The sequence below is a fragment of the Lynx canadensis genome, chromosome C1 (genome assembly GCF_007474595.2).
Source record: "Lynx canadensis isolate LIC74 chromosome C1, mLynCan4.pri.v2, whole genome shotgun sequence".
Lineage (NCBI taxonomy): Eukaryota > Metazoa > Chordata > Mammalia > Carnivora > Felidae > Lynx > Lynx canadensis.
The window spans coordinates 84,958,208-84,982,717 of NC_044310.1; the positions used below are offsets into that span (position 1 = coordinate 84,958,208).

The 24,510-nt window shown below is 36.5% G+C and overlaps 1 protein-coding gene across 3 annotated transcripts in view; it reads left to right on the forward strand.

Moving 5' to 3' along the window:
• Positions 1 to 24,510, forward strand: part of SLC35A3 (solute carrier family 35 member A3) — a 54,285-nt gene that overhangs the window by 15,832 nt on the left and 13,943 nt on the right. For 2 of the 3 annotated variants that reach the window (XM_030325451.1, XM_030325453.1), the window contains exons 2-5: positions 13,925 to 14,129; positions 20,418 to 20,572; positions 20,650 to 20,772; positions 23,445 to 23,616. In XM_030325451.1, the coding sequence (XP_030181311.1) occupies positions 13,925 to 14,129; positions 20,418 to 20,572; positions 20,650 to 20,772; positions 23,445 to 23,616 (655 nt within the window). Of the gene's footprint in view, positions 1 to 10,334; positions 10,399 to 13,924; positions 14,130 to 20,417; positions 20,573 to 20,649; positions 20,773 to 23,444; positions 23,617 to 24,510 lie in introns of those variants that run through there. The other variant, XM_030325452.2, reaches the window with a different exon arrangement.

A 24,510-nucleotide genomic window follows, 5' to 3' on the forward strand; every position in this document is an offset into this window, starting at 1 on the left:
ATTACTATCACTGTAGTTCTGTTACCCTAGAAACCACATTTGGTACCAAAAACTGTATCAGGGTTCAATAGAGAAACAGAACCCTTCACTATTATAGAATAAGGGATTTATGATAGGAATAAGACCTGTGACAACTGTGAGAGAAGCAGGGGAAGTCACGGTCAAAAAAGAGAGTGGTGAAGGATTACTGAGAAGTCACTAAGCAGCCTTCCTGAAAGACTAGTGTGTATACTCAAGTCAGAGCTTTCAAAACCATCTAGGAAGGAAAGCATGTCCTGTAGCCAGAATAGGATCATGTAATGGAGCTGGTGGGAGAGTGTAGAGAAAGCTATCCTCTCTTTGTAGCTGTCTTTCACTGTCCACAGTCAAGAGTCTGGTGGAGAGCCTGAGTCCACTCTTATGCAGTAGGATCAGCAGTTGTGAGGAAGAGCTGACCCAGTGCAGGGAAGAGTGAAGATAACTGGAATCTGTTTCTCTGTTTCTGTTTTACCACATGTAATCCTGCAAATTTTCTGAGTGTAATGGCTCTTGCATCACTCTTGTCTTCCTAGTTTTGTGCGGACTTTGTGTTTAGCCAGTTCTAACCTAGCACCATACAGAGTAAGGGACTGTTTGAGTTTATGAGTTTAACGAAGTTGACATAAGGTATCATAATTTTCCTATGATATTTTTCTCTAGCACCTTAGGTTATAGCAGTTTACATACTTATACTATTTCTTTTTTTCTTTAAGTTATAATGTTTATTTTTGAGAGAGAGAGCACGTGCACGCGTGGGGGAGGGGCAGAGAGAGAGGGGGACAGAGGATCTGAAGCAGGCTCTGCGCTAACAGCAGAGAGCCCAATGTGGGGCTCAAACCCACGAACCACGAGATCATGACCTGAGCCAAAGTCGGACACCCAACTGACTGAGCCACCCAGGTGCCCCTCTTTTTTTTTTTTTTTTTTTTTAATTTGGGAGAGCGAGTGTGTGTAAGTGGAGTGGGGGAGAGGGGCAGAGGGAGAGAGAATCTTAAGCAGGCTCCACGCTCAGCATGGAGCCCAACGTGGGGCTTGATCCCATGACCCATGAGATCATGACCCAGTTGCCCCTCAAAGGGGATCTAAGAGCTATACTGTTTTCCAAATGACTGATATTATATAAAGAATAGAATAAATAATACTGAACAATTTTAAATCTAAAAATTAGAATGCAAATACGTTTTATATTTGTATAATTGAAGAAATATTTGAGTACTATTGATTTTACTGAATGTAAGAATGGAAATTCTGTAGTCCTGAAAGAACAAGTTAAAAATTGACAGTACTATTATTTATATATAGGTGATATTGCCTTAGGTAAACAGACATTTGACACGTTGAGGAAGAAAGGGAAGGAGAAACAATGAAAAGTTGTTTTACTTAGATTGTAATAGGAACTTTAGATAGTAAAGAGTTGGTTGTTAAGTGTTACTGAGCAGGACTGTGCTTTTCCTTAAGCACTTAAAAGTGAACTAATTTAGTGGAAGTTACTATTTCTATCATAGAAACACAATTGATTATACCGATAATGTAAATTATCTTCAGTTCATTTTTCTTTCACTTTAATAAAAAAAGAAAGCTTTTGGATTTTCCACAGGATTATTATGGATTTCAAGCATGACATATTGTTGCTACTTTTAGGGAATGCAGTAGCAACGTTTGAGGTAATTTGAAAGGAAGATATATAGATGCCAGTGTCAGAAGTAGAGGCAGTTGTGATAAATTTTATTTGTCATTATTTAGCATACAGTTATAGGTTGCAGTTTTAAAGTTTGGCATCATGGAGGATAATGGACAAAAAGTTGCAACTGAGGTCAGTATTTCTATATGTATTTACTTTTTCTGTTCACACTTGGGAAAATCTTAAAAGATCTGTTTTTACCAATAGATATTTCTGACTAGAATATAATATGAACTTATATTTTCCTGTCACTTTGTAATTTGTGTGTTTTCATATGTACTGTATTGTGTCATTAACAGCTAGTAGATTATTATATTGTACTCAGGGAGTGTATTTCAGAACTACTGTTTAGAAAATGTAAATATAGCTTACTCTAAAAACCATAAGTTAAGAAATTTAGTCTTTTATTTTTACAATAGAAGGAAAATTGATGTGCAGAATTTCTTAGGTACTTAGTTGTCTGTATAAAAATCTATGTAAATTTTATTACAGTTTAAAAATACTGACTAAACATTTGGTCTCTTAGGACTTTTAGTAGCTGGAGATGCATCAGCAAAATACCAATATGATTATTATTATTATTATTTTAAATGTTTATTTATTTTGAGACAGATTGTGCCTGCATGCAAGTGAGGAAGGGGCAGAGAGCGAGGGAGAGAAAATCCCAAGCAGGATCAGCTGCTATCAGCATGGAGTCCAGCACGGGGCTCAATCCCAAAACTGTGAGATCATGACCTGAGCCAAAATCAAGAGTCAATCACCTCAGCCACCCAGGGGCTCCCAGATATTATTGTTGCAGTAGAAACAATGAGCTTCATATACAGACCTAAAGATTATACATATACATAGTAAGCTTATGGAATAAGTCTGTAGCCAGACTGATTTTCAGATTTACACACAAGGCCTTATCTAAGTCTGAAAAGATGAGTAGATATTATTGGTATATAACGTTTTGAAGATTTCAAAACTTAGTTAATGCATATCTAATGTAATTAATGATGGTTTATACAACTAATTTCTCACTAATCCTGACTAATTTGGAGGTAGAGGTGGTAGCAGAAGTGTACATTAATGATACTTCATGTAATGTGTGTTGTTTAAAAAATGTAAGCCTTTAATTCAGAATTGGCTGACAATGCATTATAAAGCAAGGATCTTTGGAAGCTATTTTAAAGAAAATTAAAGACATCTAATTAGCATATCAGATGTACTTAATTTGTACCTTCTAGTGTGTTTGTAAAACCTTTTTGTTCTTGGGGCACCTGGGTGGCTCAGTCTGAGTGTCTTGATTTTGACTCAGGTCAAGATCCCAGGGTCATAGGATGGAGCCCAGTGTCTAGTCCCCCCTACCTTCAGGCTCCCTGGCTAAGCATAGAGCCTGCTTAAGATTCTCACCCTCTGTTCCTCTCCCCTACTTGCACTCTCACTCTCAAAATAAAAAATAAATAACTACCAAGAACCTCTTTGAACTCTAAAGAGGCTTACTAATATTTTTTTGTACAAAGTGCAAAAATATTTTAATTAAGCCATCATCCAAATTCATCAAGTTGCAGTGAATGAAGTTATGTTGTACATATGTTATAAAATGGGATTTAAAAATAATAAAACTAGGAGTGCCTGGATGGCTCTGTCAGTTAAGTGTCCAGCTCTTAATTTTGGCTAAGGTAATGATCTCATCGCTTGTGAGTTTGAGCCCTGCATCAGGCTCTGCATTGACTGTGTGGAACCTGCTTCAGATTCTCTCTTCCTTTCTCTCTTTGTCCTTTGCCTGCTCGTGCTCTCCCTCTCTCTCAAAATAAATAAGTAAACTTAAAAAAAATAATAAAAAATAAGAAAACTAAAAATAAATAAATAAATGAATAAATAAAAATAAAACTAACTTTATAAATACCAAATTTATAACAATTCAGAGGAAAAACAGTGATTGGAAAGCAAGTGCAAGTTCTATTAGAGTGACTAACCAAACCCTGAAATATCCCTTGTGCAAAGGACTTTTATTTTATTATTATTTTTTTAAATGTAATTTACTGTCAAATTGGCTAACATACAGTGTGTACAGTGTGCTTTTGGTTTTGGCGGTAAATTCCCATGGTTCATCACTTACATATAACACCCAGTGCTCATCCCAGCAAGTGCCCTCCTCAATGCCCATCACCCATTTCCCCCCTTCCCCAACCCTCCCATCAACCCTCAGTTTGTTCTCTGTATTTAAGAGTCTCTTGTGGTTTGCCTCCCTCCCTCTCTGTAACTTTTTTTCCCCCTTCCCTTCCCCCATGGTCTTCTGTTAGGTTTCTCAAGTTCCACATATAAGTTAAACATATGATATCTGTCTTTCTCTAACTTATTTCACTTACCATAATACCTTCCAGTTCCATCCACGTTGCTGCAAATGGCATGATTTCATTCTTTCTCATTGCCAAGTAGTATTCTGTTGTATATGTAAACCACATCTTCTTTTTTTTTAATTTTTTTTTTTATTTTTTTTTTCAACGTTTATTTATTTTTGGGACAGAGAGAGACAGAGCATGAACGGGGGAGGGGCAGAGAGAGAGGGAGACACAGAATCGGAAACAGGCTCCAGGCTCCGAGCCATCAGCCCAGAGCCTGACGCGGGGCTCGAACTCACGGACCGCGAGATCGTGACCTGGCTGAAGTCGGATGCTTAACCGACTGCGCCACCCAGGCGCCCCTATTGTATATGTAAACCACATCTTCTTTATCCATTCATCAGTTGATGGACATTTGGGCTCTTTCCATAATCTGGCTGTTGTTGAAAGCTCTGCTATAAAAATTGGGATACATGTGCCCCTGTGCATCAGCACTCCTGTATCCCTTGAATAAATCTAGTAGTGCTATTGCTGGGTCATAGGGTGGTTCTATTTTTAATTTTTTGAGGAACCTCCACACTTTTCCAGAGCGGCTGCACCAGTTTGCATTCCCACCAGCAGTGCAAGAGGGTTCCCATTTCTCCACATCCTCGCCAGCATCCATAGTTTCCTGTGTTGTTCATTTTAGCCATTCTGACAGGTATGAGGTGGTATCTCGGTGTGGTTTTGATTTGTATTTCCCTGATCATGAGTGACATTGAGCATCTCTTCATGTGTCGGTTGGCCATCTGGATGTCTTCTTTGGAAAAGTATATATTCATGTCTTCTGCCCATTTCTTCACTGCATTATTTGTATTTCAGGTGTTGAGTTTGGTAAGTTCTTTATAGATTTTGGGTACTAACCTTTTATTCGATATGTCATTTGCAAATATCTTTTCCCATTCTGTCGGTTGCCTTTTAGTCTTGTTGATTTTTTCCTTTGCAGTGCAGAAGCTTTTACTCTTGATGAGGTCCTAATAGTTCATTTTTGCTTTTAATTCCCTTGCCTTTGGAGATGTGTCGAGCAAGAATTTGCTGTGGCCGAGGTCAAAGAGGTTGTTGCCTGTTTTCTCCTCTAGGGTTTTGATGGTTTCCTGTCTCACATTTAGGTCTTTCATCCATTTTGAGTTTATTTTTGTGAATGGTGTGAGAAAGTGGTCTAGTTTCAACCTTCTGCATGTCGCTGTCCAGTTCTCCCAGCACCATTTGTTAAAGAGACTGTCTTTTTTCCATTGGATGCTCTTTCCTGCTTTGTCAAAGATTAGTTGGCCATACATTTTGGGTTCAATTCTGGGTTCTCTATTCTATTCCATTGGTCTTTGTGTCTGTTTTTGTGCCAATACCATACTGTCTTGATGGTTACAGCTTTGTAGTAGAGGCTGAAGTCTGGGATTGTGATACCTCCCACTTTTGTTTTCTTTTTCAATATTACTTTGGATATTTGGGGTCTTTTGTGGTTCCATACAAATTTTAGGATTGCTCTAGCTTTGAAAAGAATGCCTGTGCAATTTTGATTGGGATTGCCTTGAAAGCGTAGATTGCTTTGGGTAGTATTGACATTTTAACGATATTTATTCTTCCAATCCATGAGCATGGAATGTGTTTTTTGGTTTTTTTTTTTTTTTTCCATTTCTTTGTGTCTTCTTCAATTTCTGCAAAGGACTTTTAGAAGTACTAGCAGTGTGGGGTACCTAGGTGGCTCAGTTGGTTGAGTGTTTGACTCTTGATTTCAGCTTAGGTCATGATCTCATGGTTTGTGGCATTGAGCCCCACGTTGGGCTCTGTGCTGAAAGAGTGGAGCCTGCTTGGAATTCTCTCTCTCCTCTGTCCCTGCCCTTCCCTCTACTCATGGGTGCATTCACATGTGCATACTCTCTCTCTCTCTCTCTCTCAAAATAAATAAAACATTAAAAAAAAACAGTATTGGCAGTATGATTGGTGTATCAAATCACACATACACAAAGATTGCATTTATATATTGTTATTTAATACAATAATTAAACAAATAATTGTACAATAGTTCATTATTATATGTGTTATATATTACTATATACACTCAAAGTTTATAATTTAAAAATTCAGTCAGGGGAGCCTAGCTGGCTCAGTAGATTTAGCATCTGACTCTTGATTTTGGCTCAGGTCATGATCCTAGGGTCATGGGATTGAGCCCCACATCAGGATCTGCTCTGAGTGTGGAGCCTGCTTAAGGTTCTCTCTCTCTTTCTCTCTCCCTCTGCTCCTCTCTCCTGTTCGTGCACACACACACTCTCTCTCTAAAGTGAAACAAAATAATAAAATAAAAAGAAAAATTCAGGCAAAAGTTTTAGATGAAAAAATTGAAATTAGATTAACAGAATTGTGTGTTTATGTGTGTTAAAACTGGAAGAGACTTGAAAACTCATATAAAATGTTAAATTTTAGAAAAAGAGCTTAAAATTCTTGTGGCTTATATAATGTTTAGAAACAACTTTAAAAATTTTAAGAAAATTTATAAATTTATTTTTTTTAATTTCTTTTCAAGAGAGAGAAAGAGAGAGCGCGCGCGCGCTTGCAAGCGCAAGTGGGTGCGGGGCAGAGAGAGAAGGAGACACAGAATCCAAAGCAGGCTCCAGGCTCTGAGCTGTCAGCACAGAGCCTGACGCACAGGGGTCAAACTCAGGAGCCTTGAGATCATGACCCGACCCAAAGTTGGATGCTCAACCGGGTGAGCCACCCAGGTACCCCTAAATTTAAATTTTTAAAAGGAAAAGAATGCTAAATGTTTATCAGTAGGAAAATGGGTAAATAAAAGGTCTACTCATTTGATGGAACATTGGAGTTGTTAAAAGCAATGAGCTAGGTCTGTGTATCAGATGCTGAATAAAGTAAGGAAAATGCTGAATAAAGTATGCAGTTTGTTGTTATGTATATATATTAAAGTACTTATGGCTTATTATATCTATATATGTATAAAGAATTTTTAATAGTAGACTAGAAATATATACTCTAAACTCATAATAGGTTCCTACTGAGGAGGGGGAAAGGAATGGGATTTAGAGTTGTGGCTTATTGGGGGACTTTGACTTTAATCGCTTTAATCGTAATGTTATTCCTTTACAAAAGGGAAGATAAACAAATGTGACAAGATTGAGACTTATCAGTTCTGGGTGATGTAATCATAGATGTTATGTTCTTGGTACTTTTGTTTTTAAAATTTTATTTTTAATGTTTATTTATTTTTGATAGAGAGAGAGCATGAGGAGGGGAGGGGTAGAGAGAAAGAGGGAGACACAGAATCCAAAACAGGCTCTAGGCTGTGAGCTGTCAGCACAGAGCCTGACACAGGGCTCGAACTCACAAACTTCAAGTTCATTACCTGAGCCAAAGCCAGATGCTTAACCATTTGAGCCACCCAGGTGCCCTGTTCTTGGTACTTTATTGAATTTTAACATTCCATTTTTTTCCTTCAAGAAAGGAAAGGAAAAGGTGGAACTTTGTGATTATAAGACTTTATTTTCCATGTAATAAAGAAGCCCAAAAGGTTGTTAGAATACTTTTAAGTGGAAATATGAAATGGTCTAGGTGCTTTATTTCACCTTTGCTACTAAAGTCCTGGGGTTTAGGGTTTTCCAAAAAACTGAAATAGAAATTATTGACAGAATCTATACCAGATATAGATGTTTTTGGGTAATTGATGATGGTTGAAGTTTTTACTAATTAAGTTTTCTACATTTTTCTTATTTTTAATATTTTATTTGTTCATTTGTTTATTTTAGAGAGCATGAGCAGGATTGAGGGGCAGAGAGAAAGAGAGAGAGAGAGAGAGAGAGAAAGAGAGAGAGAGGGAGAGAGAGAGAGAGAGAGAGAGAGAGAGAGAGAGAGAGAGAATCCCAAGCAGGCTCCACATTCAGCGTGGAGCCTGACGCAGGGCTTGTGACCTGAGCCATAATCAAGAGTCAGAGGCTCAACTGACTGGACCACCCAGCCTTCCCAGTTTTCAACATTTTTAAAAGAATATACTGGCTTTATAAAATAATTAAAAGTATTAAATGCTATTTTCAAAAAACAGAAGAAGCCAAAACAAAGCCATCAGAATGAAATAGTGTCATTTACTTTAGTAATCAAAAAGAGTGCATTTTTCAGGTCTTAGCTGTTAAAGGTGAAAGTGGAACATCTAAGCATTCTTACTCTTCTGATCCTGCTATAAATCTGAGAGCCTCACTGAACCCCCAGTGAGTTCAGGGAGCTTAGTAACTAGAGACCTTAAAAAATGTGGGTAGCCATTTGTTGACTAGTTCATAAGGCTTTGACAGTGAATTGAATGAAGCTACATTTGTGAGAGAACTTAGCACAGTTCCTTGTTGATTATTGGTATGCAAATTTCTTAGATAGGAAATTTTAATGAAACAATAATATGGAAACCAGAGGATTAGCAATTCCTGAAAGGATAAAAAAAAGGGGAATTAGGTGGCAAGAGAAGAAAATGTAGGGAGGAGTAAAATTAAATCTTAAATATAAGATTGTTTAGAGGTTGTGTTCAATAATAATGAGAAACTGTTGTACACTTTAAAATGAAGAAACAGTATTAATCTTATAAATTAATAGAAGTGGAACATAATCTTCATTTTGGTAGATTTCTTATTTATGAATTTGCTGTGAATTTATGATTTGCATTAAATGAAAATATTTAGTTTTACCTGTATTGTACTCCAAAACCAACCTATGTATTTGTATAATCTTAGAAATACTCGTATTTTTTTCCATTTTGAGTTTATACATTCCTTAGGCAGAATTATAAATTAAATTGCAATTCTTTACTGTTGATCTAGTACCAATAATCATTAGATTGTATATATTTTACTTTTCAAGTTTGTATTAGAAAAACAATCCAGTTTTTTCCTGCTGTGTGTCTCCTTTCCTCCTTCTCCAGAACACTTCACTTCTGACATTTTTGGTCATCAAATGTTGGGGAGGAGATGTGGTTTCCTCACCGCAAGCCATTCTCTGTGACACCAGCTGGGTATCCTACAATTTAACTTGCATTCTGACACTATCTACCTGCAGATAGTGTCAGATCCTATGGATTGGCGTTTCAGTCCCATAAGACTGCTCCCACCCTAGTTCAGATGCCAGTCGCAAGTAGTAAGTAGGTCACCAGATTACCCATAACTCTAATTTGGCTACAAATTGGAGGTTCCCACCATCCCCTCCTCAACTTGGATTAACTTGCTAGAGTGGCTCATAGAACTCAGAGAAACACTTCCTGTATCAGTTTATTAAAGGATATGATAAAGGATACAGATGAACAATTAGATGAAGAGATACATAAGTACCAGGTTTCAGAGGGCCCTGAGTGCAAGAGCTTCTGTCCCTGTGGAGTTGGGATGTGTCATCCTCATGCTGTGTATAGCTTGTTATCCTGAAAGCTCTCTGAACTTCATACTACTGGAATTTTTATGGAGTTTTTGTTACATAGGCATGATCAGTTGATCACCCAGGAAATGACAAGGGTTTCAGGAACCCTGTGTCAGGAACCAGGGCCAAAGACCAAACATTAGAACAAAAGATGCTCCTAGTGCTCTTATCACTAAGGAAATTACAAGGGTTTCAGGAACCCTGTGTCAAGAGCTAGGGGCAGATACCAATATATATTTTTTCTATTATCTCACATACTTAAAAAAATACATTGTAACTGTATTAATAATTAAGATCTGAATTATCAAGGCAAATGTATTGATGTTGTACATGTTTGGAAATGGAAAAGCAAAATAGTAAAGATAGTACATCCTGGCTTAGAATCTGACCTTTAAAATTCATTTGAAAAGAAAGTAGGGCACTGCTGTTGTAACAGGTACATTTTTACGATCTTAGTTGCACAATAAACAAAGACTTCCTTGAATAGATTTTCCAGGAGAATCAGATGCCTATGCCAAATGTAGATTGCTGGGAACTTGCACTGCTTCCACACAGAGATAAAGTCCATCAGATGTCCTCTGGAATTCTACAGTAACACATAGTGAGAGCTAGGGAACCTGTTATTTAACTATATAACTTAATATTTCCAATTAGTAATTATATGACCTTGAGCAAGTCATCTAACTTCTCTGTTCACTATTTTTTTCAGTTTAAAATGAAGAGATTTGTACTAGATGATTTCTAAAGCATCTTCTATCTCTAAAATGCCGTAATTTCATTTCACATTAGGACTCTTGCTAATGCAGATTTACAAAAGTGAGATGGTTAATACATAAATCTATGTATTCTTTCCTCTAGGTTTGATGCTCTTATTTATATATGACAAAAAGAGATATATTATTCAAATTTTCTCTCTGATATTCATATAAAGTACTTAAGGTAATTTTTTTCAATCATTTTTTTTTTCACTATTGAAAATTTTATCCTCGTATTTATGGTGCTACATTGTTTGGATTTGGAGCATATTCAATTTGAGATAGGAATTGCTAAATTTAATAAGCTAGACTTTGTTCCTTCAAGGATAGGCTCTCTCTGTTACCATGGTACTTGGCCTACTATAGGCACCAAATAATGACTATTGGATCTATTTGAATATATTATATTGCTATTTTAATGATTATGAGGTGAGGAAAGATAGTGGATCATATAACTAGAGCCATAAAGGGTGACTTGGTTGTGAGAGCTATAAAGAAATATATAATAAAAAGTGTTCATATTAACAAAACTTAGGATGGAAGATGGAATCATGGAAAGGATAGAATTGGCCTGAAGAATAGACTAACAGAACATCATTGGTATTAATCCAAAGGAATTAGAGCCAAAATCAAAGTATGAGGAAAGCCTGTTGAGGAATGCTACTACTTAGTACATCCTCAATCTTTTTTTTTTTTTAAGGTTATTTATTTATTTATTTATTTATTTATTTAGAGAGCAAGTGCATGCACACGAATGGGGGAGGGGCAGAGAGAGAGAATCCCAAGGAGGTTCTGCACTGCCAGCACAGAGCCCACTTTGGGGCTCAAACTCACAGACTGTGAGATCATGACCTGAGCCAAAATCAAGAGTCAGATGCATAACCAACTGAGCCACGGAGGCACCCCTATCCTCAATCTTTGATCAACTTTGTTGATTTGTGAATTACACACAATAAGATGTATCCTTTTTAAATGTACAGTTCAGTGCGTTACCATAAGTGAATAGAATTGTATAATCATCACACAATCAAGATACAGAATATTTCCATTATCACCAACAATTCCTTGCTATCCCTTTGCAGTCAACCTCCAACCTCAACCCCTGGCCACAGTCTGCATCTGTCACTGCAAATTACTTTTGCCCTTTTTAGAATTTCATAAAAATGGATCATATAGTGTATACAGTTTTGTCTATAAACTTTTTTGTTTAATTTCTTTTTAAGATTCATTGATGTTTTACCATACATCAGTATTTCATTTCTTTTTATTGCTAAGTAGTATTCCATCATGGATGTACCACAGTATGTTTAGTAATTCACCTGTTAATGGGCATTTGGGTTATTTACAGTTTTTGAATGTTATAAATGAAATTCACATGAATAATTATATACGAGCATTATCGATAAATGTTTTCAGATCTCTTGAGTATACCTAAGAGTGGAATTTCTAGGTCATTTGAAAAGATTATTATTTTTTAAAATCAACTACCAAAGTGTTATTCAAAGTGGTTGTATCACTTAATAGTCCCACTAGCAATGTAAGACCTCTGCTCTAAACCCACTCCATTGCTTGGTAGCATCAATTTAAAAATTTTTGCCATTCTAGTAGGTACATAATGGTATCTCATTGTGGTTTTAATTTGTATTTCTGTAATGACTGTGATGTTGAACATCTTTTCATGTGCCTATTAGCCATTCATTCATCTTTTTTGATGAAATGTCTATTCAAATCTTTTGCTCATGGGTTGTCTTGTACTTACTGTGTTGTAAGAGTTTTGTATATATTCTGGACACAAAGCCATTGTCAGATAGATGTATTGAGAATATTTTCTCCCATCATGTGGTTTGCCTTTATTTTTATAGTATCTTTGGAGGAACAGTTTTAAATTAATGATATCCAATTTATCCCTATTTTTCTTTTATGGTTTGTGTTTTTTGTATCTAAGAAATCTTTGCATATTCCTAAGTGTCTACATTTTTCTCTTGTTTTCTTCTTGAATATTTATAGCTTTAGCTTTTATGACACGTCTGTGATTCATTTTTAGTTAAATATTTGGTGTGAGATAAATAAGGATAGAGATTCACTTAAAAATGGAGCTCCTGGATGGCTCAGTTGGTTGAGTGTCTGACTCTTGATATTAGTTCAGGTCATGATCTCACCTTTCATAGGATCAAACCCCATGTAGGGCTCTGTGCTGACAAGGTGGAGCCTGCTTAGGATTCTCTCCCTCTCAGGTACATGCACATGAACTCTCTCTCTCAAAATAAATAAACATTTTTAAAAAATAAAAAGAATACAGTTGTCTTGTTCTAGAATTATTTGTTTTTGTTACCATTGTCAAGGTCATTTGACCAAATATGTATGGACTTAACTTCTGGACTATATTCTGTTCCGTCGATCTGTACTTCTGTCCTGTGTCAATACCAGTTTTAATTATTAGAGCTTTATAGAAAGTGTGGACTTTCAGTTTAACTTCTTTATTTTTTCTTTTCAAAATTGTTTTGGTTGTCTAAGTCCTTTGTATTTCCATGGAAATTTTATTTTTAAAGTTTATTTATTTTGAGAGAGAGTGCTCATGAGTGGGGGAAGGGTAGACAGAGAGGGAGAGAGAGAATCCCATGCAGGCTCCATGCTGCCAGTGCAGAACCTGACATGGGGCTCGATCTTACAAACTGTGAGATCTGTGAGAACATGATCTGGTGCTGAAATCAAAGAGCTGGACACTCAACCCACTGAGCCACCCAGGTGGCTCCATATAAATTTTTAAATCAGCTTGTCAGTTTCTACCAAAAACCTATAGGGATTTTGCTTGGAATTGCACTGAATCTTTACATCATTTGGAAGCAAATGGTAAGTGGAGGAGAAGTGAACTGACCACACATACTGCATTAAGTTCTTCCTCAAAAGAGGCTCTTGGTGGAGCATCTCCATGTTTGCAAGAGTTATGGTGGTTGATACCGTTGTTCAGATCTTCTGTATTCTTACTGGCGGGTTTTGGTGTGCATGTGTGTGTATTCTATTAATTACTGAAAAAAGTAGGTTAAAACCTCACATTATGTCTTATGGCTTTACCTGTTGTTGTTTTTTAATATGTTAGTTTTTGTCCCATGTGTTTTGAAGCTATGTTATTAGGCACATATTCATTTATAACTGTCTATATCTTACTGATGTATTGACTCTTTTATCATTATGGAATGTCCTTCTTTCATTCTAGAAATAATTCTTATGTAATTGTTTTTGCCTGATCATAATTTAGCCTCTCCAACCTCAGTCAGTTAAGTGTCTGACTTCAGCTTAGGTCATGATCTCATGGTTCATGAGTTCAAGCCCCACATCAGGTTCTCTGCTTTCAGCACAGAGCCTGCTTTGGATTCTCTGCCCTCCTCTCTCTCTGCCCCTCCCCTGTTTGTGTTCTCTGTCTCTCTCAAAATAAATAAATAAACTTAAAAAATTTTTTAGAAATTAAAAAAAAAAAAAAAGATCTGGGGTCGCTAGCCAGTTTGTCTTATTTTCTTCACCTTCCTGAGTCTTTAGACAGGGTACTTACTTTTTGTCTTTGGTCCAGGGTTTATAGTTATGATTAGCAGGAAGAAAAGGGTGGAATGCACTTACTCATTCTTGTCTGGAACCAGAAGTCTCATAATGATTTTTAATAAATGTTTCTGTATTTTCTAATTTTGTTTATTTGCCCTAATTATTTTGTTTTTCAGGCAAATGAAGATAAAACAATGTCTGCCAACCTAAAATACCTTTCCTTGGGAATTTTGGTCTTTCAGACTACCAGTTTGGTTCTAACGATGCGTTATTCTAGGACTTTAAAAGAAGAGGGACCTCGTTATCTATCTTCTACAGCAGTGGTTGTTGCTGAACTTTTGAAAATAATGGCCTGCATTTTATTAGTCTACAAAGATAGCAGTAAGTTTTTTGGTTTTCTGTTCTCAAGTCATTGCAATTTACTTGATTATTTTGGTGTTATTTACATATGATATATATATATATATACATACATACATTCATATGTATACATATACATATATATATATACACATATATGTATATTGTTAACTACACATTTGAACACTATTGCCTTATCCAATGTCCTACTATTACAGAAATTTCAATATTTTTCATTTTCTTAAGACAATTTTAGTCTAGTTACGAAGACATTTTATTCTGATCTATATCATGATTCATGTCTTCCAGTTAATGCTGTAAATATGAAATATAGCTTCTTGCATTTATAATAATTTGAGAATAAGTAAATTCTATATAGTTCTGTAACTTTTAGAAATTTAGAGAAGTCACAATTTTTTACTAAAGTCAAGCCTTTTTATATTATTTGTTGCATTGGTTAGTCTAGTGGTGACTGATACATTTTAAGAAAAAAACAACTTTATTGAGATATAATTCATATACCATATAATTCACAGGTTTTGAAGTATAAAATTCTGTGTTTTGGGGTATATTGCATTATTCTTTGAAATTGTAGTACAATATATTTTTACACACATATATATCATAAAATTTGCAACTTTAACCACTTTTAAGTATAATTCAGTGGCATTAATTATATTCACAATGTTGTGCAACCACTAGCACTATTTCCAAAACTTCATTCACACCAAATAGAAACTCTGTAACCATTAAATAATAATTCCCATTCCCCTTTATCTTCAGTACTTGGAAACCTCTATTCTACTTTCTGTCTCTATGAATTGGCCTGTTATAGATATTCCATCTAAGTAGAATCATACAATATTTCTCCTTTTATGTCTGACTTATTTTAGACAATGTTTTCAAGTTTAGTCCATGTTGTAACATGTATCAGAACTTTATTTCTTTTTTTTAATGTTTATTTTGAGAGAGAGAGAGAGAGACATGCACACAACATGCACCAGTGAGGGCAGATGGGGGAGGGGCAGAGAGAGAGGGAGAGAGAGAATCCCAAACAGGCTCCATGCTATCAGCGCAGAGTCCCACGCAGGGCTCAATCACACGATCTGTGAGATCATGACTTGAGCCAAAATCAAGAGTCAGATACTTAACCATGTGAGCCACCTAGGCACCCCAGAACTTTATTCCTTTTTATGACCAGATAATATTTCATTGTATGTATGTGTGTGTGTGTGTGTGTGTGTGTGTGTGTGTGTATAACATTGTAGCCATTAATGTATTGATGGACACTTAAGTTTTTTCCACCTTTTGGTATCGTGAATAACGCTGCAATGAATACTGAATAATTAATATTGCAATAGAGGCATAAGTCTCTGCTCAAGTCCTTGCTTTCATAACTTTTGAGTATATACATTGGAGTATAATTGCTTGGTCACATGGTAATTCTGCATTTAACATTTTGAAGAGCCACCAAACTTTTCCACAGCTACTACAACATTTTGTATTCCCATTGGCAATGTCTGAGGGCTGAAAATTCTCTACATCCTTACCAACACTTGTTATTCAAAAAAAAAAAAAAATGTATAGGGGTGCCATGTGGCTCAGTCAGTTGAGTGACCACTTCTTGATTTAGGCTTATGTCATGATCTCACAGTTGTGAGATTGAGCCCCATGTCAGGCTCTGTGCTGAAAGCACAGAATCTGCTTGGGATTTTCTCTTTCCCTCTCTCTCTGCCCCTCCCCATCCCCACATGTGTGTCCATCCTTTTTCTCAAAATAAATAAATAAAATAAAATAAAAAATGTATAGCCATTCTAGTAGGTGTGACATTGTATCTTATTATGGTTTTGATTTGATTTTCCCTAATGACTAATGACGTTGAGCATCTTTTCATGTGCTTATTGACCATTTGTTTATCTTTAGAGAAATGTCTGTTCAAGTCTGCTGCCTATTTTTTAAATTGTTCATAAATTTAGTATACTTTTGAATCTATTATGGTGGCCAGTGTGGCTATAGCATATTGATCAAGGATAAGAATGGAACAAAGAGAGATTGAATTGGCATTCAGAAAATGCAATGCAGCTTTGTAGGCTACAGATATGACCATAAAAGCAAAAAGAAATAATTGAAATGTTTAAAATATGTCCCATTTTGTGCATGGAAAGACCAGTACAGTAGTCATATTGCCAGTAGAGGAGATGCAAGAATAGGTTCAAGAAATCATATATGGAAGCTATGGCACTAGTCCAGGCAAGAAGATGATGGTAGCTTAGATGACATTGGTAGAGAAGAGATGATGATTATGCGACATTGTTCTCTGAACAGGAGGTATATGCAGAACCACCTCCAAAGGCTGAAGGAACTCAAAGACTAAAGAAAAAGGCTGACAAATCCAGCTTGATGAGGGTGTCTTTGGTAGCTGCAAGAGGAGTAGATCTCTGCAACAACCATCTCCCTTAAGGCCTGCTTTTATCGCCTTAGAGGTTGGGGAGTACATGTTGGAGGCCATCCAAGAGGAAAATGTTTAAGAATGGGTGTGTGTCATGGGACACCTGGGTGGCTCAGTTGGTTAAGCATCCAACTTCAGCTCAGGTCATGATCTCACAGTTCCTGAGTTCGAGCCCCACGTCGGGCTCTGTGCTCACAGCTCAGAGCTTAGAGCCTGCTTCGGATTCTGTGTCTCCCTCTCTCTCTGCCCCATCCCCACTCATGCTCTGTCTCTCTGTCTTAAAAGTAAATAAAACATAAAAAAAAATAAAAAATAAAAAAGAATAGGTGTGTGTCAGTCATATCTCCAAGACAGATCATATCATGGACGTTATATCCTAAGGATGTACTTAAAAGTGTGATTTGTTTTTTAATGTTTATTTATTTTTGAGACAGAGAAAGAGCATGAACGGGGAAGGGTCAGAGAGAGGGAGACACAGAATCCGAAGCAGGCTCCAGGCTCCGAGCTGTCAGCACAGAGCCCAACATGGGGCTCAAACTCATGGAGTGTGAGATCATGACCTGAGCTGAAGTCGGATGCTTAACCGACTGAGCCACCCAGGTGTTCCAAAAGTGTGATTAAACAAAAGGAAAGAGTGTGTGTGTGTGTGTGTGTGTGTGTGTGTGTGTGTGTGTGTGTTGGGGGAGGCGGGTATTTACGGCAGATTGTCCAAGATGGCATTGATTTAGTTCACACAGATTTTTTTTTAATTTTTTTTAATGCTTATTTATTTTTGAGAGAGAGAGAGAGACAGACAGAGTGAGAGTGGGGAAGGGGCAGACAGAGAGGGAGACACAGCTTCTGAAGCAGGCTCCAGGCTGTCAGCCCAGAGCCCGATGTGGGGCTTGAACTCACAAATGGCGAGATCATGACCTGAGCTGAAGTCAGACACTTAACCAGTTGAGCCACCCAGGTGCCCCGGTTCACACAGATGTTGGTTTTTTTGTTTTTTGTTTTTTAATTTTTTTTAATGTTTATTTATTTTTGACAGAGAGACAGAGCATGAGCGGGGAGGGACAGAGAGAGAGGGAGACACAGAATCCGAAGCAGGCTCTAGGCTCTGAAGGGTCAGCACAGAGCCCAGCGTGGGGCTTGAACTCACAGATGGCGAGATCATGACCTGAGCCAAAGTCCGACACTCAGCCAACTGAGCCACCCAGGCGCCCCCACACAGATGTTTTTAAACTATAGTTGACATGACTTGCTAGCAGAGTAGGTGTGTGAAGATCAAGGAAATGGAGAATCCAGTCTGAGGAATAATTCCCAGGTTTTTAGGTTAAATTAAAAAAAATTTTTTTTAATTAAAAAAAAATTCTAGATAAAGATTGACATTTATGACTTTGGTACTGTGAATTATTTCAAATAAGATACAAAGAATACAAATGAACATTTTAAAACATTTTTTTAACATATATTTATTATATTATTGAGAGACAGAGACAGAGCATGAGTGCGGGAGGGGCAGAGAAAAAGGGAGACCCAGGATCTGAAGCAGGCTCCTGGCTCTGAGCTGTCAGCACAGAGCCTGGCGCAGGGCTCGAACTCACAAACCGGGAGATCATGACCTGAGCCAAAGTCAGACGCTCAACCGACTGAGCCACCCAGGCGCCCCACAAATGAACTTTTAAAAAATGGATGACTTGGGGTACATTAAAATGAAAAAATGCCTGTATATAAAACCAAATGAGAAGATAAACCAGAGATTGAGAGAAGATATTTACATCACATGTATCCACCAATAATGAACATCCAGAACGTCAAAGAACTTACATAATTCAATAAGGAAAAGACAAGCATCTCAACAGAAAAGTGGACAAAAGATATAAATAAGCAGTTTACAGAAGAGAAACCTGGGGGCTCTTGGGTGGTTCAGTCAGTTAAGTGTCCAATTTCAGGTCAGGTTCATGAGTTCGTGCCCCACGTTGAGTTCTGTGCTGACAGCTCAGAACCTGGAACATGCTTCAGATTCTCTGTTCCTCTCCTGCTTGTGCGCACATGCTCTCTCTCTGTCTCTCTCTCAAAAATAAATAAATAAACTTAAAAAAGAGAGAGAGAGAGAGAGAAACCTGAATGGCCAATAAATATATTAAAAAATTTCTAAAATATAAATAAATATATAAAAATATATTTATATAAATATATAACAATATATAAATATAGATCAACCTTACTAGCAAGCAGAGAAATCAAATTAAAGCCACAGATGCAATTTCAATACCCTCAGATTGGCAAAAAGAAAAAGCCTAACAATACCAGGAATTGGAAGGAATAAGGAACAAGACCTTCCCTGAACTCCTGTTGAGAAAAATATGTCACAGCATTAATTATTTTAAATTTTAATATAATTTTAAAAATGTTTAAATAAGCTAATATTTTAGATTTTTTTTCTGCTAAATCTAAAAAGAAATCTTTTGGTAACTTTTAGTTACCTTTTATTTTACTATTATTATTTTAGGGTAAGGAAAGGATAAATATCACATATTAATCTTTAAACATTTTTTCCATTAAAAAAAGTTTTCATAATCAAACGTTTCAAGTTTTATGTTAGGAGAGAAAATCAGCTATGAAGTGTCATTATTGGTAAAGTAGTAGGATCCTTAGATTTCTCCTGTCTTTAAGGGTTTATGTATCTCTTAAAGTTCTTTGGACATTTTTTTTTGTGATTAGTACTGTAGGCTGGCTAGCTTGAAGTCCATTTCCAACCCCTTTCTCCCTTTGTTGTTTCTAATATGGAGACTATGAAAGAAAAGACGATATTGCCCAGCTCCCTTGCTGCAGGGAGTAGCTGTGCAACAAAATCCTGGTCTGTGACAGCAAAAGAAGATGCCCACTAGGTCACTGTATCCTCCTGTTCTTTCTTGCTGCCTAAAAACAAGAACCAGACACAATTGCGGTGATCATGTGGTGACCTTGTTGCAATAATCATGTAGACAATAGATGAGAAGCATGAAGGTAAAAAGCCAATATAAATGGAGAGTGAGCTTAGGACCCTGATGTCATCACTGAGCTGCTTTGGACCTGGCCCTGGCCCTTTGAGGATGAGACAGGTCCCTTTGAGGTTGAGACAGGTCCCTTTGAGGTTGAGCCAGTATTCACTGGGTTTTCTGTTGTTTGCAGCCAAACCCACTCCTTAGTTGTTTTACTGTCTTTTTATGATTAAAGTCTTCACAATTATTAATTGGCTTGAATGGCTGGTGATAAAATGGAATGCACAAAATACAAGTTTTTATAATGTTGCTACTATAGAGTAAGAATACTTAGCTAAAAAATTAATACTTTGAGCATTTGGTTATCATAAATATATATGTGCAGATATGTATGTGTACATATATGTAAATACATATAATCAATTTGCTTATGTTTCCTAAAGAAAGAGTATAAGGATAATGTTCTTAATATGCTATAATATTTAACTTTTGAAAAATTAGTATCATTAAAGGTATATTTCAGACCTAAAAGTATCTTAACATGTAGGCCTGTTTCCATTTTTTTTTTTTTAATTTTTTTTTTCAACGTTTATTTATTTTTGGGGGGACAGAGAGAGACAGAGCATGAACGGGGGAGGGGCAGAGAGAGAGGGAGACACAGAATCGGAAACAGGCTCCAGGCTCTGAGCCATCAGCCCAGAGCCTGACGCGGGGCTCGAACTCACGGACCGCGAGATCGTGACCTGGCTGAAGTCGGACGCTTAACCGACTGCGCCACCCAGGCGCCCCTGTTTCCATTTTTTATAGGTGAGAAAACTGAGGCCTTGAGAGAGAGTATGTAACTTATTCAGAGTTACTTAATTATTGGTTTTACCCATTTCATGTGTTTTCTAGAATGTAGTCTAAGAGCACTGAATCGAATACTGCATGATGAAATACTTAATAAACCTATGGAAACTCTGAAACTTGCTATTCCATCAGGGATATATACTCTTCAGAATAATTTACTTTATGTGGCACTATCAAATCTGGATGCAGCTACTTATCAGGTACTTAAAATATATTTCTAGTAGTTCTTTTAAGAAGCAAATAAACAAACAATAATATTAGCTCTTTTCTTTTTCAGGTCACATATCAGTTGAAAATTCTTACAACAGCATTATTTTCTGTGTCTATGCTTAGTAAAAAATTAGGTGTGTACCAGTGGCTCTCCCTAGTAATTTTGATGACAGGAGTTGCTTTTGTACAGGTAACTATTCAAGATAAGTACACCTTTCATTTTTATCACAGTTTCAAAACCTTATTGTGCATGGAGGATACATTTGTTATTTGTTGAAGCGAGTAAATTTTTATTCTCACAACTGACATATTTTGAGGGCTTCCTTTGAGTAAGATACTACATCGGGACTGCAACTAATGAGAAATAAAAGTCTTATATAAGTTATTTTACTTATTAGTCTTATACTCTGTAGGTCCATCGGTGTTGTTGCAAATGGTAAGATTTCATTCTTTTCTGTACCTGAGTAATGTTCAATTGTATTTATATACCATATGATTTCACCCATCTGTGGCATTTAAGAAACAAAGCAAAGAAAAAAAGAGACAAACCAAAAACAGACTCCTAACTATACAGAATAAACTGATAGTTACCAGAGAGGAGACAGGTGAGGGGGGTTGGGTGAAATAGGTGTAGGGGATTAAGAGTACACTCCTCTTAATGAGTTCTGAGTAATGTACAGAATTGTTAAGTTACTATATTGAACACCTGAAACTAATATAACACTCTATGTTAACTATACTGGAATTTAAACAAGGGAATGAATGAATGAATGAATGAATGAATGAATGAATGAATGAATGAATGAATGAAATTTTTAAAATTAAAATAAGTAAAAATCAAATTATCTGACACAAATCTAGTTAGGGAAATAAAATCGTACATAAAACAACACTGATTTTTACTGGATGTCTGGAGCTTTTGAGATTATTTTATTAAAAAAATTTTTTTAAGTTTTACTGATTTATTTGAGAGAGAGAGAGAGAGAGGGAGAGAGAGAGAATCCCAAGCAGGCTCCACACCAGCAGCGCAGAGCCTGATGCAGGGCTCAAACTCACAAACCATGAGCCAAAGTCAGACACTTAACCAGCTGAGCCATCCAGGCGCTCTGCATTTGAGGTTATTAATTACTCCCTTCTTATTGTTCATCAGCTTCCCTGATACCATTCTTTCCTGGTTCTTCTCATCTTCCTAATAATTCTTTATTGGGCTCCTTCCTGGGGTCCTTTTCCTTGATATTGGGGTTGCTGGTAGGCTTGTTATTTCCCTTAAATTATGTCCTTATTTTTGGAGACTTCATTCTGTAGGTTTTTATTAACACATATATGCTCATAGTTCCTTGGTCTGTGTCTCACCCATAATTTCAGATTTGTACATCTAAAAACCTGTTAGACATCTTAGTTCAGTTATTCAATAGGCTTTATAAACTGAGCATATCCAAAACTAAACTTTACCTTTTCCTCCACCGAAACTATTCTTGCTTGTATTTTTTTCCCTCATTATTTACTCTGCCTGGGAGTTGTCTTAACTCTTCCTTCTGCCTGTACATCTATTCAGTCACTAAGACTTTGCTATTGCTGCTTTGTAATGCTTCTTGATTCTGTCCTTCTCTGTCTCTTCCCCAGTTCATGTTGTCTTGTTTCTCATGTGATCATTTGCCTCCTGATTTTTTTTACTTCAGTCTTATCCATCCCTCAAAATTCAAACTCCAGTAGTCACCACTATGGTTTATCTAAAAACAAATCCAATCATGCCAATTTCCTGCCATCCAGAGCCCTCCTCCCCGGTTACTTTCTCCAGGGGTGCTATGTCTATCTTGAATAAATATTTCTGTTATTTATTTTTTTTAAATGTTTATTTATTTATTTTGAGAGAGCAAGTGAGCAGAGGAGGTGCAGAGAGAGAGAGAGAAAGAATCCCAAGCAGGCTTCATACTGTCAGTACAGAGCCCAGAGCAGGGCTTGAATCCACAAACCATGAGATCATGACCTGAGGCAAAACCAAGAGTAGGACTTAACCAACTGAGCCACCCAGATACACCTAGTTAATATATTTTAAAATGGGTGTTACAAAAATATAACTGCCATTTCAAACCCATATTTTCATAGATATTGCTAAGGATAAGCTAAAGTAGGTATTACATTGTAAAAAGTGAGGTGTTTTAAATTAAAATATCAAGGGGTCTCTGGGTGGCTCAGTTGGTTGAGTGTCCGACTTCAGCTCAGGTCATGATCTCACAGTACATGATTTGGAGCCCTGCGTTGGTCTCTGCTGACAGTTCAGGGCCTGGGGCCTGCTTTGGATTCTGTCTCCCCCTCTCTCTGCCCCTCCCATGTCTCTCTCTCTCTTTCTCTCTCTCTCTCTCTCTCAAAAATAAATAAATATTAAAAATTTTTTAATTAAAATATCAAGTAAGAGTTCAGGTGGAACATAGATTTAACAAAAGCCATGAAGATAATTTCAGGAACACTGAACTATGGGATAAAGCCCACAGTGGTTAACATGATACCATATGGGACTTCCATAATAACCAACAGCTCCAGAATAATTTTTGCTGCTCCAACAGTTCACACTTTGAATTTCTACAACTGAACTGCTTATAGAAGCTGTTTTGTGCATCTGTGCATTTACTCATTCTCTTTCTCTTTTTTAGGGAATTTTTTGAAATTGTAAGTTGTAACAGTAATATCACTATGGGAAAAAAATAAAATGATTCTAAGATTTTCTTTCAAAAGCTCTCCTCTGCAATCCCCAAGAATGGTATTGGTTGCATTTTTATCTTAAGGTCTGAGAGTGCACTCTAAATATGTACTTTGTAAAATATCATAAGAATAAACTATAGTTTTGTTTTTCTTTTTGTTCAGTGGCCCTCAGATTCTCAGGAGCTTGATTCTAAGGAACTTTCAGCTGGCTCTCAATTTGTAGGCCTCATGGCAGTTCTCACAGCATGTTTTTCAAGTGGCTTTGCTGGGGTTTACTTTGAGAAAATCTTGAAAGAAACCAAACAATCAGTTTGGATAAGAAACATTCAACTTGGTAAGTTTTAAATGCTTTCTAAAGTTATCTTTTTTTCATATTTTTTAATGTTAGACTTAAAGATTACTATATATCTTTAAATAAATAAGCCTCCCATAAAATCTCACTGATACAAATGTCTGGCAGGGGGCACCTGGGTGGCTCAGTTGGTTAAGCATCTGACTCTTGATTTTGGTTCAGGTCATGATCTCATCATAGTTATGAGATGGAGCCCTAGAGTTCTCCATGCTGGCCATGGGAGCCTGCTTAAGATTCTCTCTCTCCCTCTCTTTGTATCCCTCCCCCCCAGAAACAATGTATTTAAAAAAAAAACGCCAAAAAGCATTGTGTTTTAAATGAATGCCTGTTATTCAAGAATATGGAATTTTAGGTCTGTGACATAAGGGTATATATAGCCTATTTCTGTCCTCACTATTTGAAGACTTAAGAACTTTATTCTTGGTTGCTCCACTTCTCAGAGAAGATGTTACAAATAACATACTCTCTTCCTGGGGGGATAAGGAGATTAAGATACTTGACAAATGTCAATTATATGATATAGTGTTATCAACTATAGTCACCATATTATATTTGAAATCCTCAAGACGTGCACTTTAAATAGCTTACACAATTTTACTTGTCAATTTTACCTCAATAAAGCTGAAAAAGAAAAAAAAGAAACTTAATAGAGGAAGTTTGAAATGATGAAACTTTCATCTTTGTTTTAAAATCTTAGTATACCTTTTTATTTCAAAATATTTTGTTTTAGCTTTTAAATTCTGTAACATTTTTTTTTTAATTTTTTTTTTCAACGTTTATTTATTTTTGGGACAGAGAGAGACAGAGCATGAACGGGGGAGGGGCAGAGAGAGAGGGAGACACAGAATCGGAAACAGGCTCCAGGCTATGAGCCAT